The following is a 16,970-nucleotide window of genomic DNA, read 5'->3' as shown; positions in this document are numbered from 1 at the left end:
CCGAGTTGGTATGCAGATATTTTCTCTACAACTTGCAATGGGAGACTTGGTGCATTATACTAAGATACATCTCTACCATATTAATATGGGAAAGTAGATAGATGATAAAGGGGCTGACTATGGATCGGATGTAATGTTCCTGTGCTTATATGATGTCATGGAAGCCTTATTTTCTACCTTATGCAAATGTAGTTTCCGTAGGGCCAATACGAGGCTCCGTTTGGCTTCATGCACAAAGCGGCTCTGCCCTTATCACCAACAATCATCATTATTATGGGCAGATCTCGAGGACCGGTTTGGCCACCCTTGGTCTAGGTCCTTGAAGGCTAACCTTGACACTCCAGCTGTTGTTGAACTACACATCCCAGCATGCTCTGCATCAGATTTAGTATGGCCAAATAGCAATACTGAAGCAGAGCAGGATGGGATGTGTAGTTCAACAACAGCTGGAGTGTCAAGGTTAGCCATCAAGGGTCTAGGTTGACCCAATGGTCGACATGCACAAAAGTCGACATGGGAAAAAGTCGACATCAGTTTTTCACAATTTTTTTTGTTTCAATTTGTAGATTTCAGAACGTGGATCCCAATTATCATGCCACGTACACTCGAATAGCTTGTCGTGCTTCGGGTCAGGTGCACTCGGCACACTGTACCGTTCCCAACTGTAGTCTACATAAATGGTAAAAGTAAGAAAAACATGATTTTTTTTTTAAAATATTGTAAAATCCTCATGTCGACCTTTTCATGTGTCAACATATTGTCCATGTTGACCTTTTACTTGTGTTGACCTATTGTCCATGTCGACCAATAGTGGTTGACCTAGTCCAGATTGCCTTCTATTCCCTAGTAAAATATTAATCATACCTCTTCAAACAACTGCATTAACTTATTAAAAGACTTGGGCTAAAGGTGCCCTTACACTTATCCGATTTCGGCCGATTTCACCTGATTCCGACAGATCGGGCCGAGAAATTGTCCCAAATTTTACATCCCCTCCGACCCGATGCGCATCGGGTCGGACCCAGCAGCTACAGCTTTTTAGCACCCACGAGGTGTTGGGTCCGATCCTATGTGTGTGCCAGCTGTTAAGCACCACAGGCACACACATATGTGCAGCAGCGGGGTCCGGCCAGCGCGTCCGAGGTGCTGCTGGAAGGTGGTAGCGGAATTTGCCGGGTGGTGGGATGTGAAGCGCTGCTGAATTTAAAAAAATATTTTGAAAAGACTGGCCAGATGCTGATTGGCTGAGAGAATTCCACTGGCTGGACCGCGCTGCCCCCCCCCCCCCTTCCGCCACTGCCAACTCCCCAAGAGTTTTTTTACATGCAATGAAATGCATGCAATTTAGTGCAAGTAAAAATGGCACACCAGGTGCCAAATCCCCCCCCAGTGCAGCTCTATATATATTTATAAGACGTTGGTTTACCTGTTCCATCAGGAATTGATCTCACAAAAGTTGGAAGCATCTTGATAATGGCCGTTGGGTTTGTGTCCCTTGACAGACCGTTTTCCATCTCTTTTTTGAACCGAGACATAATGTCCAATAAGGTTTCATCTGAAAGCCGCATTGCGTACAAATACTTATCAATCTGTAAAGAGAAGAAAATAAAACAATTTAATTAGATCTACAATGTTGTAGAACAACCATAATACATAAGGTGGTATTACATTAGCACGTTGCTTATTTTAAGTGTATTTGTATAAAATAAGACCTGCAGCTCTAGGTCTAAGAGTTACAGTGTGTACAGACCGTAAGATTTGGCTTCCGATGTTCCCGATATAGTGAACATCGGAAGCCATGTCGCATGCAAACCTTTTTTAGGGCTTGCGAGCCCGATGCGCTGCCGATGCGCGCTCCCGTGTGAGCGCAAATCGGCAGCCAGACAGACAGGGCAGGCAAGACTATATAGTGCAGATCTGCACTATATAGTGTAAATTGTGCCCCTCTAGCATGCCATGAGATGCGAGTCCCGATGCGATCTGATCGCGTCGGGACTCACATCTCACGGCAGTATCTGCCGTGTGAACACACTCTTAAGGGCCCCTTACACTTGTGAGATTTTGTGAGATTTCATCCAATTTGAGTCAATTTCTGACGAGATCTGATGTGCCATCTGACAAAATCTTATGTGCCTGATGTGTAGGACACAATCTACAATCCTGTGCCATTGAGTATAACCAAGAGATTGGAAGAGATTGAACCTCCTGCACATAGGATAAATCTCGAGTCAATCAGGTTCAATTTGTTGAGACAATAAGTTGACAAGTGTAAGGGGGCCTTTAGAGAATGCTTGGTAAAGTCAACTATAATTATAACAACAACAACAAACACAATACAGAAGGTAACCTAAGGTGAGCACAAAAAGGGTCAGTTTCATGGGCATATTACAGTGGTGCCACGGCAAGTCTGGGAATGCTGCTGAATTCTCGATCACAAATCCCCTGCTTTAGAGGCCATGTTTAGTTGGATTAAAGCAAGTAGCCCCTAGTCACATGGTGGAGCATAAAGGGAAGGTGGAGATAGGTATTTGCATATTCCCGCAAATGCTATTGAGAACTCCCTCTGAATAAGGCCCATGGTGTTTATGGACTAAAGTCGGGTACACATTGGGTTGATTAAGGTTCCAGTGGTAGTGCAGCTCATGCCACAAAGTACCAACAATCGTTACCGGATCTATACTGTACATGTGCAGTACAGGTCTGAGATTTCAGAAGCAGATCGACTGCAGACTGCCAGTGATAGATTTTATGCTTCAGGTCGAGGGCGGCCATTTCAGAAAATGGAGTGGTATCATCTTGGGGGGAGTGACGAAGCCAGGATCAGGCAGATTTTCTGGCCTCTTTGTTGTATATGTGGCAGTCAGCTTGGGTGATCCCATAGGTCACGCATCCGGCCAATTGTGTCATAGGTGATCTGATGCAGTGTCCTCAGAGGCAGCACATACCATTAATGCAAGAAGGTGTGTACTTATATCAGACGCATTACCATATTAGTGCATCGCTGCTGTAAGCAACCGCTAACGCACCTCCATAAAAAGCCGAATCAAGGCCCACTATGCAATATATAATATGATATGTATTCCAGCATGGATCGGACTGATTTATTGCACGCATCGCATAACGTGTACCCATGGCCATCGCTTGTTGCATAGTCCCATTATTTGTAATGCACAACCAATGGGTACCATGCTTTAGTTTCAAAGCAAATATTCTGAATGAGATTAAACTTGCTACTACTTGCGGAGGATTCTTTTTACAACAGAAACCAAGATTTTGTAAACATTGCACAGGAACTTACAGTGTAGGGACTTGCGTGACAGAGCATGCCTGAGCACTGGGTAATGTCAGTACTGACTATTATAGCGGAACTGAATAAACAGGTTTATGTACTGGTTATATCAAAACTCATCAGTTATAAGTGAGGATATCAGTACTACTTTTGAAAACTAGTTTCAGGGAGATTATTGTTGATAGCAGAATTTTGAACATTCCCCATTGATGGGGTGTGTCATGCTCCACCCAGAGGGCGTGTCTTGATCCATATATGCAGAGATTGTGAAAATACATTGTGAATGTGGCACCTAGAAGCATGGGTGTGTACTGCTACATCTAAGAGGAATCTTTCTCACTTACTTCCTGTCTCAGATCAGGGATTATCAACACTGATTGAAGCCATGATGATATCCGTTTAAGACCCTTTCACACTGAGGCAAGGAACCAGGGTTTAGATCGGATATTGCTGGGACCCGAGTCAAGGGTCGATGTGAATACTGTCAACCCAGGTTACCTTGATAGAATAATGCATGTTCCCACTTTTCACACTGCAGTCTACCCGGGTTGGTTCTATGTTTAACCCTGGTCAAGACCAGGGTTGAGAACCTGGTTGACCCTTTCATGATAGACACAACCAAGGTGATGTGTGAGAGAGATCTAATACGGTCCTTGCTCATGAGGTGGTTCTTTGTTTGAACAGCTAGTTTGTAGTCCAGCCCCTGTTCCAGAAACTTCCATTCACAATAAGGGTTTTTTGAGGAAACTGCTACAAGCATGCAGCAGGAAAAGTATTGCTGGATCATTACTTTAGTGATTGGGAGCAATGCGGGCCTTCATATACATTGTATTCAGCATTATTATTTTTTTTTTACCTGAACCCAAAACTGAAGTATTATTTGTGTTATCATTTCATGTAGGGCAGGGGTCTTCAACCCATGGCCCGCGGGCCACAAGTGGCCCACTGAGTTGTTTTGAGTGGCCCTCCACCTGCTGCCTCTCATTGCTGTGTAAAAAAAAAAAAAACCTTCCGCGCTAGTCCCCTTTGCATGTGGGACGCGGCAGAGGTGGATGTGCAGTGGCTGTGCGCGGACATGCGCATTGTGTATTTCCTGATACCGTGCACCTGTCCCCCCCTGCGCCCTTTCAGAGCGCAGTGACAGCCGCCGCCAGTCCTCTGATGAAGCTGTTGTTTCCTGAGACCTCTGCCAGGGACATGGAGCATCTTGTGACATTGCAGAAGATTCAGGCAAGTTTCTTAGGGAAGGGGGAAGCTGGCAAAATGCAGTGCTAACTTCGGGGGGGCTGGCTGCAACGCGGTGCTGAGTATGGGGGGTGGGCTGGCTGCAATGCTTTGCTGACTATGGGGGGGGGGGCGAGCTGGCTGCAATGTTGTGCTGAACATGGGGGGGTGAATGGGCTGCAATGCGGTGCTGACTATGAGGGGGGGCTACCTGGCTGTGTGGTGCTGACTATGGGAGGGCTGGCAGGCTGTGCAATGTGGTGCTGACTATGGGGGGCAATACTGGGGCACTTTGTGAGGGACACTACTGGTGGCATTTTGTGAGGGACACTACTGGTGGCATTTTGTGAGGGACACTACTGGTGGCATTTTATAAGAGGCACTGCTGGGGGCATAATATGTATAAGCAGGAGTATTGGGGGCATTATAGTGCAAGGTGCAATGGGCATCATGGTGTGTGGCATAATGTGTAATGGGCATTATGGTGTGTGGCACAATGTGTAATGGACATTACAGATAAACCGTGTATATTAATTTAAGTAGCCTGTCATTGTTTGGGCTTGATTTGTGAGGCGAGCTAGGTCACTGTGTGGACCTTAATGTTTATATGTCACTGTGTGGCCTTTAGCCAGCCAACTTAAGCGTGGAAGGACAACAACTATTCCTGCTGTAACCAATGTCTGGTCATGCAGGTTGCAAAAGTGAGATGTCAGGTAATGGTTTTCCTGCTAGTTCACACTCTTATAATTAGACCACGCCCCTTAGAATTAGGCCACACCCATTTTTGGGAGCGCGTCTACACCGCGTGCAATTTCATCAATATAATATTATGTATGGGGAGCTGCATTTTTTTCTGTTCGCACTGGGACCCTAATTGTCTAGAAATAGTCCTGGTGCTGACTATATATTGGGGATGGGGTTTATGTGTATGGGCAGCTGTGCCAACTATGTATGCAGGGGCTGTGCTATCTATAAAGGGCTGTGCTTTATGGGGGCTGCGATGTCTATCTATGAAGGACTGTGCTAATTACCACAGTAGAGATTAGTGGCCCTCAGGCTTCATTGAATTTTTTAATGTGGCCCACACTGTCGTAAAGGTTGAAGACCCCTGATGTAGGGCTTTTATTAACCTATAATGTGCTAAAGAAACCAGTTATCTGAGTTGTAGTAGTGTAGTCACACTGAAGGAGTTACACAATATGCAATTTTAGAACACTAATAAATTACAATCCTGACCAATAACTGAATACAATTTCCAAGTATGTGCTGAATTCTCTTGGCAAGCATACGAACACCCATTCCTCCCAACATTAGCTAATGCCAGAATTATGACTTCTGGACATGGGGAATGCATGCTGAAGGTCATGGATGTATCATAGTGGCCGTGACCACCTTACAAATGGTATCCAGATGAACGGTCAACAGTGACCATATAGATGTTCATAAGGCCAATGTCGACATTAGAATGCCAACATCACTGAAACTGTAGACAGAAACTATGCCAACATCCTCACACTGTCACCATTTGAAATGTCAACATTTTCAAAAGGTCTACAATTAGGTGTAAGCACCGAGGGAAGGGTTAAGGCTAGTAGGCTGCAGGGTGAAGATGCTAGGGTTAGGCACCAGGGTGAGGCTTAGGGGGAGAAATACTCACAAGAACATTGCAGCATCACCAGCACCCAGAACATGCGGGAGTCGCCACTGTCACTGGTAGAAGACAAGAAGCCACTAGACCAGTGGTAGCCAACCCTAGTCCTCGAGAGCTACCAACAGTGCATGTTTTGCAGGTCTCCTCACAGAATCACAAGTGAGCTAATCAGCTCCACCTGCAGATCTTTTAAAATGTGTCAGTGATTAATGAGTGCAGCTGTGCAGCAGCTAGGTTGCCTGGAAAATGTGACCTGTTGGTAGCTCTCGAGGGCTAGGGTTGGCTACCACTGCACTAGACCACCAGCGACGATTTGCTGAATAATAATCATGTCGACATATAATCTGCATAGACATTATGAACCTCGTCATGGACACTGTCAAAATGCAGATATGATGCATGTTGACAGATCAGGCCTGTCAATGTTCTCATGTTAACCTGAATAATGTCAACAATTCATATTCACACCCTTCCATATAGGCTTGGACAGGCCTCCACGAGGTGTGCTCAGCACTTTTGAAGTGCCAGACTGCCTCCTGGCTACAAAATCACCATGTTACTGGCATACATAGAGACGGTAGCTGCATCTGTTATGTAGGTAGGGAAATTGCTCCCTACACCTCTCCTGCTCTGCGGCGGCAGGATAGTCCCCTCACAATAAGCATGTTACAGCAGGCGGGTATTCTAGGACCTATTATAATCATACTCCATTTTGCAGCATTCAGGATGAAACATTGCCTAACATTGCAATCAGCACACAGAACAACAATTATTGAGCAGCTGTGCTATATTGCAAACAATTGTTCATATCAAAATGTCCATAGGACTTATATACTTTATCTTGGGAATACTACTGTAGTACATACACTTCGCTGATAATCACATTAATTAGTGTGATCCAATTGTTTGGCTACAATTTGCTGCTTCCTGGGGCAGCTTTATCTGGCCAATATTGAGACTTCCACTTGTCTAACCCCAAACTGTTCTAGTAGTGGAATGTACAAGAACTGTTCACTAAAAAAATAAAGATCCTTTAAAAGATACTATATATTATATTTCAAAATACACCCCCCCCCCCCCCCCCCCTGTGCTGTAATGTTGTGTCCAAACAGGTGGTTGTATATCACCGCTCCCAAAAGAAAGTTCAACAATGGAGAACAACTGTTAATTATCAAAGTTATCAACATAGCAATCTGACTGCATTCATGGCTAGCACAGACCTATCAGCAAGCAAGCCCTGTAATGTTGCAGAGTGGTCAGAGGCAGCAGTGTACTGTAAAGTAGTTTTGTGCAGAAAGTAATTAGTAGGTTCATGCTACACTTTCAGGAGTCACTTCTTCATCCACCCTCCCTAGAAAAGGGACACTTCTTAGCATACTTGCTATATACTTACATGTGAGGAACATCAGGGCTAAAAGTTGGTCTATAGCCTGATGTTCTCCATCAGGCTATATGTGAATGTGTACGCAATTGTGAATATGTTTGCAATGGCTCTGGTAGCTGTCTCTTTCCTTCTGGACTGCAGCTTCACTTTCTAATATTAGCAATTCCGAAGCCTAGATTATTGCACCTGCATTTGCATACAAATTTGAATTAGGCTCACTGGGGGAGGTTCCCTATCAATAATTCTGTGAAGGATGAATAAAATCATAGTTTATGCAGAAAGATGTGCAGGCTGAATAGAGATAGGCATGACAGCCAATGTGATGGGGCCACTTGTGTCATCACTTACCTGCCCACTCTGTTATTGACATGGGCATGGCCCTGATTGGCTGAGCTATGCATCTCCATGGAGATGCATAAGCCAACCACACTGTCAGTGCGGGGTGAGCTGGCTATGGAGAAGGGAGGACAGCGCTGGACCGTGGGTTGGTAAGTATATTGTTGTAAAAGTGAGGTGTGTGTTTGTGTGTGTAATAAAGTTATACTTTTCTGTGTGTGTGTCTTTTATTTAAACATTTTTTTTACAGGTGGACTGCAAGTCCCCCAGCGGGCCCATTAATGCCCCGCATGCTGGAACTTACGGTTTACCTGTATAAAGCAATGTTATGAATGATTGTTTTAACCCTATCAGGCCGGCGTCCAAAGCCCTGGGACGCCGGTGACAGCCCCGGGCTTCAGCCCTGGATGGGTGAAGCCTGGGGGGGGGGGGCTTTATTGGGGGAGTCCCCACTCCTCCAGGTACCCCATCCAAGGCTGACCAGCCACGGTGCTCATGTTTCGGCCGGGGGACTTTATGTAAAAAGTGTCCCGCCTTTGTGTCATGACACCCCCAGATTTTTTGTCCCCCGTATTTTTGGAACCAGGACTGGTCCAAGAGTCCGGGACTATGCTTTTTCCCCCCGCGTATTTTTGGAACCAGGTCTGGCTCAGGAGGGGGGACCTCGCGACATTTTTTTATTTTTATTTTTTTAACACAAATTTGCACATTTTCATGACTAAAAATTACCCATTATCGCACCGTATCGCACTTTTTTGCCCGGAATACACAGCTCATTAAATATGCAAATTCATGGCAATAAATGTGATTTTAAAAAGTGCGATAATGGGCGATTTTGAAAACTTACTAAAACTCTCATTCTATTAAATGTCACCCTGGTTTGCATTACAACTAGAACACGTTGTTCTCAGGGCTTTGAAGCAGTCATTGGTCACTGGGTCTAGTACTACAGCAGTAAAAAAATAAAATACTGGTCATAGGCTATAATGTCATAATTGGTAGAAAAGCACAACATACTGTACCAAAAACCAGACTTGTGACTCTGAAGGCACATTCTTTGTAACCCCTAACCTAGACTACAGAAACTAGAACTTGTAGAGAAGTAATATGGGTTACTTTAAGCTATTTTATTTTGCTTTGAAACAAAAAACTAGTATATAAACTAGTCTCACTGCAAAAACAAAAACCACTTAAACATGCTAAAGGTAATTACATTAATATAGCTCCATTAGCAACTTGGGTACTTGTGTATTATCTGGGTGCCCGATTTTGTTCATCGCACCTTAAAATCGCGTTGTATCGCATCACATACAATCATATTGCATGTGATGCGACGCAATTTTTATATGTACAGGCATACAGATGCCTGTTTCATATGTGAAATGGCCCCCCAGACCCCATTTTTAATTGTATACCCACCCTGATGGCTAAATGCCCCCCATTGTTAATGCCACCCCACTATCAACGCCAACCCGAAGCGTGGCGAACGCAGCGAGCCCGCGAGGGGCGGCGGTACGCGTCCTCAGACCTTTTCATACCCCCACTATCCACGTCTGCGTGGAGTTGATTTTATATAGTGTGGTGAGTGCAGCGAGCCACCGAGTCCGAAGCATGGCGATCACAGCGAGCCCCACGAGGGGATGCAAATTACATGTGAAGTAATAAGCGTCCGCTAGCCACGCTTCGGGCTCGGTGGCTCACTACGCTCGCCACACTATGTAAAATTAACTCCATGCCGACATGGATAGTGGGGGTATGAAAAGGTTGGAGGACGCATAGCGCCGCTCCTCACGGGCTCACTGTGCTCGCCACGCTTCGGGTTCACGTTTATAGTGGCCTGGTTGTGGGCCTTGTAGACACATTCAGAACATACAAAATCATTCATATCATATCATTCATATCTGACACATTAATGACAACCGGATTTAAATGATACATGTATTAATAACAAGAAAAAAATGAACAAAGATTAACAAAAAATACATAAGATGCAAACATAATGATTCAATATAACAATAATTAAATAACAGTAAGAAATGTAACAATCAGAAATACGCATGATTAGTCCAGCAAAGTAAAGGGCCCCATACATCAGCAATTAATTGTGACAATTTTCAGATATGGAGAGGATTGCCACAATTTATTTTAGATGTGTGGGCTCCCCCTTTTGGCAATCCCAATCAAAATCGCCAATCGATTGCTTAATCAGGTTTTTAAACATGTTTAATAATCTGGTATTATCTGCAGATCTTTTTTATATGTGTGGGCATTCCCAATTCGTCTTCTTCATCTATTTACATTATGAACAGCTGAAATGACAATCGATTGGGCAATTTCCAGATATGAAGATGCAATCTTTAGATGGAAAAATCTGCCAATCACTGAAATAAATCTGTAATGTGTGGGCAAAGTCAGATAGATTGTAAAATCCATTTATCTGGCCAAAAAATCCCTGGATCTGGAAATCCATTAATTGTGATTGCTGATGTTTGGGGCCCATTAGTGCGTGCAAAATCCATCGCATCACATCGCATGCACTCAAGGGCCCCATACATCAGCAACTAATTGTGACAATTTTCAGACATGGAGATGATTGCCACAATTAATTTTAGATGTGTAGGCTCCCCCTTTTGACAATCCTAATCAAAATCGCCAATCGATTGCTTAATCAGGTTTTTAAAAGATATGAAGATGCAATCTTTAGATGAAAAATCTGCCGATCACTGAAATAAATCTGTAATGTGTGGGCAAAGTCAGATAGATTGTAAAATCCATTTATGTGGCCAAAAAATCCCTGGATCTGGAAATCCATAAATTGTGATTGCTGATGTATGGGAACCATTACATAGTGACATGCGATGAACAAAATCGGGCGCCCAGATATTACACAAGTACCGCAACTTGAAGTGCGCAGTCACATTTATACAGGTACTGTAGGTTTTTCAACAATTAAATGAGGAATGGGCACCATACATCAGCAATTAATTGTGACAATCCTCATATCTGGAGATGATTGTCATAATTAATCTTGGTACTTGTTTCCTAGCACGGCCACATATCTTATGGATCGTGTACCTTTAGTTAAGGTACACGATCCATAAGATGGACCCGATTTCCTTTGAAATCAGGTCCATTTGGCCGGCTAGGACAAAATATCGGGGGCATCGCGTCGGTCGGGACCGTTAACAATGGTCCCGACGCGACCGACGCGATGCCCGCGATTTCCCCATAGGCTTCAATGTTAAAAAATATTTTAACATTGAAATCGTGTCGGGAAAGGTAAAATATCGGGGGCATCGCGTCGGTCGGGACCATTAACATAGGTCCCGACGCGATGCCCCCGATTTTTACATAGGCTTCAATGTTAAAAGATTTTTTAACATTGAAATCCTGAAAAAATGTGAAAAATGTGAAATGGGCCAATATGACCCATTTCACATTTTAGATGTCCCCGTCGTCACCCCACGATAGACGCCAACCCGAAGCGTGGCGAGCGCAGCGAGCCCGCGAGGGGCGGCGGTGCGCGTCCTCCGACCTTTTCATTCCCCTACTATCCACATCGGCGTGGAGTTGAGAATAGAATAGTGTGGCGAGCGCAGCGAGCCACTGAGCCCGAAGCGTGGCGAGCGCAGCGAGCCCCGCGAGGGGACGCGGATACCTTCACAGTTATACGCGTCCCCTCGCGGGCTTCACAGGTGTCCGTGGCGACGCGGACACCTGTGAAGTCCGCGAAGGGACGCGTTTACCTGTGAAGGTATCCGCGTCCCCTCGCGGGGCTCGCTGCGCTCGCCACGCTTCGGGCTCAGTGGCTCGCTGCGCTCGCCACACTATTCTATTCTCAACTCCACGCCGACGTGGATAGTAGGGGAATGAAAAGGTCGGAGGACGCGCACCGCCGCCCCTCGCGGGCTCGCTGCGCTCGCCACGCTTCGGGTTGGCGTCTATCGTGGGGTGGGGTGTACGCCGTGACATTTGGGGGGGGGTTGGGAATATTTTACATTGAATCCAATGTAAAATCGGGTCCCAGGGACCCGATTTACATTTAATTAAAAAAAAAAATCGGGTCCAAAATCGGTCGGTCGCGACGATCGCATCGCATGCGACCAAATCGCATGCGATGCGATCGACCCGATTTTTCCGACACGACCACCCCGATGTAAATCGGTGTGGCCGTGCTAGGAAACAAGTACCTTAATCTTTAATGTGTGGGCTCCCCTTTTGGCGATCCCGATCAAAAATTGATCGGGATGGCCAATCGATTGCTGAATCAGATTTTTAAACATGTTTAATAATCTGGTATTATCTGCGGTTGTTTTTTTATATGTCTGGGCATTCCAATCTCATCTTCTTCTATTTACATTATGAAAAGAAGTAACATCTGAAATGACAATCGATTGAGGTGATGTATGGGCACTTTCCAGATATGAAGATGCAATCTTTAGATGGGAAAAATCTGCCGATCTGTAATGTGTGGGCAAGTCAAATAGATTGTAGAAACCATTTATCTGGCCAAAAAATCACTGGATCTGGAAAACCATTAATTGTGATTGCTGATGTATGGGGCCCATTACACTCCAAGGCACAAATAATAACTTTATCGTACAGGTATGGAGTCATTCAGCTGATTATCAACAAAAGTATTCTGTATATATGTTTACATGTATTCAAAACCTTTATTGCTTCCTCCTGTCCACCTCCTTGGTGTTGCCATGGTTACAGCATCATAAACTGAGCCCTATAGTGTGCTACTACAATGTGATGTTCTAATAAGATAAAACTAATTGATGTGCACGGGTTCAACTGGGCAAAGGTTTGCTGGGCGAAACATTTTACCAGTTTTCACCCCCTTAGGTGTTAAATTCCCCAAAAAATCCCTGCTTAGTGGGTGGCTGAAAATAAGTGTCACATTTTCTAGACCAGCCAGCAGTTGCACATGGAGTGTTCACCAACTGTCACAATAGTGATGCATTGTGATTTGCTGGATAACATTTTGGGAGAGATGTGCTAAGCCTTGAAAAGTGATCAAATGGACAGTGATAAACCACCAGCCAATCAGCTCCTACCCGTCATTTTTAAAACACAGCCTGTGACATGGTAGTTAGGAGCTGATTTATCACTCTCCATTTTATCACTTTTCAAGCTTAGTACATCTGGCTCTTTGCTACATAAACACTGTTTATTCAATAATATTTAAAGGGACATACACACAGAGAGATTTTGTGCTTTTTTTTCTAAGCGATGTGACCAGATCGCTTAGAAAGTAAGAACACATCCCTCCGTGTGTATGCACCCTGTGCGATGGCAATGCACGGTCCCGCACATTGCTATCGCCCGTTAGTTAAGTCAGTGCATGTAATCAAAATCTAGTTAAATTGCTTAACAAGTGACTGCAAATTGTGGGTACTGAATAAGAGATAGCGATCGCAATCTACATCATTCTAAACCAATACCCTGCCTTTTTTTTTTTTTTTTTGCTTAAGTAAAATCACATAGTAAAATGGCTTATCAAACATCCCTGCATGTGTATGGGCTCTCTATGGACAACACCTACCCTAAATAGCTATGTAAAAACGCTTAGCACACATCCCTATGTGTGTATACCCCTTAAGTTGCTGGCACAGATGGATACTACAAATTCCAGAGACTTTGCTACTTTGTGTGATTCTAATCAGAAACTGCTACTAACTGAATCTGCCTATGAGAAGGAGCTAAAACAAAAGGCCTTCCAATTCTGAGCACGGTTCAATTTCAATTGTGTTTATTTTAGGGTTTTAAATTTTTTTTTTTTGCTTTAATACTGAAATATGTCTGTTGCCTATGGTAGGCTGTTTTTGTGAGAATTAAATATTTTTTGGTGCATTAACTAACTTGTTTTATATGGACAAGTTATATACATACATATACACACATAAAAAAAGTCACTCAAAAAAGTCAGTCTGCTATTATTAATACACAGATGTAATAGAATTACCACGTAAGACTACCATTTCACAAAACACTGCAGTAATGGTAAAATGATGGCGATTCCAAACAATATACGACAAGAAAGTTCTTCAGTTTGTATTAAAGCTGTAGGTGTAAATGTTGTAGGATACTACTGATTATACAATTTCTACCCAGTAGTTAGAAGTGTCCACTGAATCAGGCCCAAATTTACAAGAAAGGTGTGTTCATGCGATATATCACATGCGATGGTTCCAGGCAGCTCAAGGGGGGGTCGGCTGTGAATTATCCCCTCGGAGAAGTCGCAGTAATGTATGGGGGCCTTAAGAGGCAGATTTGAAGAATGACTGTTGGGAGCTGATTGGCTGGATCACCATTTATCGTTAGTAATAAGTGATAACTAGAATACTATTATTCGTTGTTAAATCTGCCCCTAAGTACTATAAGGAGTAGCATCATCGGATATCAAATCAAACTCCTCTGCCGCATATAAACATTAAGTTCTCAGCCTTTACTGTCCCAAGAACATTTAGGGCCTTATAATATAATTAAATTTACACTGCTAGGTTATAAACTACAGAGCTACTAGATACAGCAGTAATGAGCATATTATTCCAGCATTTATAAAAGTCACAGGCCTAGAGTGAGTACACAGACTGACCTATACAAGGTCACAAGTGGAATGGATACCCTGTACTCCACCACTTTAAATTCCACTCGTCTCCCGGAGCTGCACGTCCATATAAAATCCATTAACAACGTTATATAATAGGCAATAGGTAATTTTAAATAGGTAAATAACAATATAACTAGCCTGGTCCTGTTTTATAGAACACTCATCTACCCATCAAACAGATGGCCAAGGCAAAGTAATTTTATTCTTAATAAATAATATGTCTGAATTTTACTCCAGCTTTTAATACAATAACAGCCGAGCCCACTTAACATGAATTGGCTTGTAAATGACATAAACAAGAGATGGCATTAATTTGTTAGCCTACAACCATTCTAGCAATGGCAACATATAAACACACACCCAAGTGGTTTGACCTCCCCTACGGCGGTCCCCAAGTACACAACACAGCAGAGGTGACACAGCTGACCTACTCTATTTCCCGAGTGTTGTCAGCCCAGTAACAGGTAAGTGACTGCATTTAGTGTAATAAGCCCTGTTGAATGAGGAGGACATCACTGTCATCCACCCAAACCATGCACACTAAGGTGTGTCCTTGCACATAAATCCAGCCTGCTTTCTGCATGCACGCTAGTCCGGATGAGGATTAGAAGGAATACAGTTAACTAAGGGAATCTCCAGCTGCCATTTAAATTGAGTTGTTATATATATACACGCATTAGTCATATATTTATGGAATTCAATGAATTCTTAATGATAATGAGTATAGTCTGCAGAATACTAGATGGCAATGCTGCTTCAAGGCTATATGGGAATAATGGCAGGAAAGCTAAAGGATGGAGGGATGGATAATCCATACTGAAGGACTATGAATGACTACAAAAAAAATGTCAGTATGAGCATTACCCAATATGATGTGAAATACTTCTATTATTCAAAATAACAACAATAATAATAAAATAATTATATATATCAGAAGGAAACCCATTTGTTGTGGCAATAGTAGCATACAATGCATTTCAAACATGGTTGCAAAAGTTGCTCAAAAGCACTGACCACACAGACACACCTGTGTGCCAGCTTGGCAATGAACTGGTACAGGTAATGTGGGTGCAGGTAGTGCCCCCCCCTCCCTCCAACCACTGTACAATGAGCAGAGCAGGCCATCTGTATGTGCGTAGGATCTAGGAAAGGCCTAAACAGGGTAACACATGAAATGTCATCCACATCCTGGTTTCAAGGACATTGCAGACTGCACCAGAGACCTGCTCCAGTCTTCCTGCCAGGCCTCCATACATTGCTGTGCCCTCCTCTAATGCACCTGGATGGTACTGATCCGCACAGGTAAAGGCTATAATGACATGATACACTACAGGTAACACTTCTTTCACCTAGTAAGCGATGCACAGGAGACAGTGATGACAGGGGGCAGTTTATACATGGGGTTTCTTAACTCACCTTCTTGACCTGATCATCTTTGAGCTCTGTGAAGTAATAGGCCAGGAGCTGGGCAGCTATCATCCTTCTGACTGGTGTGGAAGGTGTTGTGTATATGTGTGTGTATGTATGTGTGCAGCAGAGGAGAGATGTGCTGTGCAGCAATGCTCTAATAGCAGCCAAGTGCTTCCTTCCTCCTCCTCACTGCCTACTACACCACACTGCTACTGCTGCTGCTGCTGCTCGATGTCTCCTTTCCTCCCTGACAGTGACATGTTAGATCCAACCCACTTCCTGGCCGGGGATTGGCTGTAACATGAGGACTCGCTGCACTGAGGAGAGAGGCTGATCACCATCATCATCACTGGGGGCTGTGTGTGTGTATGCTACATCTATATATGTGCAGAGCTGGGTGTGTGCAAGACGTGGTATGGGGAAGCTGTGCAGCAGAATAAGGTGTAGGGGGAAGGGTGTACACACTGCACTCACTCAGGGGGGCGTACAGGCTCCTGCACAGCAGCCAGGAAGGGGGGTGGGAGTATAAGATGTAACTTCTTATGAGGAAAGGGCAGGACTTAATTCAGCTACTAAATATGTCCTTGTAACACGTCCAGCACGTACTGCAGGGGGCTGCTATGGTGCCCACTCTGATGGTGACTACACCCCATGACAGACATGATTCTGCGCTATGTACCACTGTAATCATCTCACATTACCACACACACAGTTCTCCTGGCTGGGCTTATCTGCATACTACAGCACAGTTATTATTGATACATGAGGCAGTGCAGAAGTGCAGAGCATGTGAGTGCTAGGAACCCTCAATAGAAAGGTGTGTACTGTGTTTGGTATACATATAGCATGGAGGGGAAGTAGAGGGCTGCATTCCTTCTGTGTCACTAATGGCATTGTCATAGTTACCTATCACAACCTGAGGTGATGATGACACAGCAAGCAGCCACCCTTCCCCCACATATTACCCAGGCCACCAACATATAATGCAAGAAGCCCCAGGTGCGGCTGGTCTACACAGCACAGGACTGAAAGAGACAAAGCAATCTAGTGTGAATCA

At 44.1% G+C, this 16,970-nt stretch overlaps 1 protein-coding gene across 1 annotated transcript in view; it reads right to left on the bottom strand.

Annotated features, from left to right (window-relative positions):
* The window catches only part of LOC146009006 (hexokinase-1), a 57,949-nt gene extending 41,642 nt beyond the window's left edge, over nt 1-16,307 (bottom strand). The window contains exons 1-2 of the mRNA XM_083148953.1: nt 15,920-16,307; nt 1,427-1,589 (exon numbers count right to left, since the gene is read on the bottom strand). Of these exons, the coding sequence (XP_083005079.1) occupies nt 1,427-1,589; nt 15,920-15,982 (226 nt within the window). The 5' untranslated portion in view covers nt 15,983-16,307. The remainder of the gene's footprint in view (nt 1-1,426; nt 1,590-15,919) is intronic.
* Nucleotides 16,308-16,970: the final 663 nt, after the last annotated feature.

The sequence above is a fragment of the Crinia signifera genome, chromosome 6 (assembly GCF_055691185.1).
Source record: "Crinia signifera chromosome 6, ASM5569118v1, whole genome shotgun sequence".
NCBI classification, from domain to species: Eukaryota; Metazoa; Chordata; class Amphibia; order Anura; family Myobatrachidae; genus Crinia; species Crinia signifera.
Note: the sequence above shows the minus strand (reverse complement) of the source record. Positions and strands in the feature narration are given on the sequence as shown.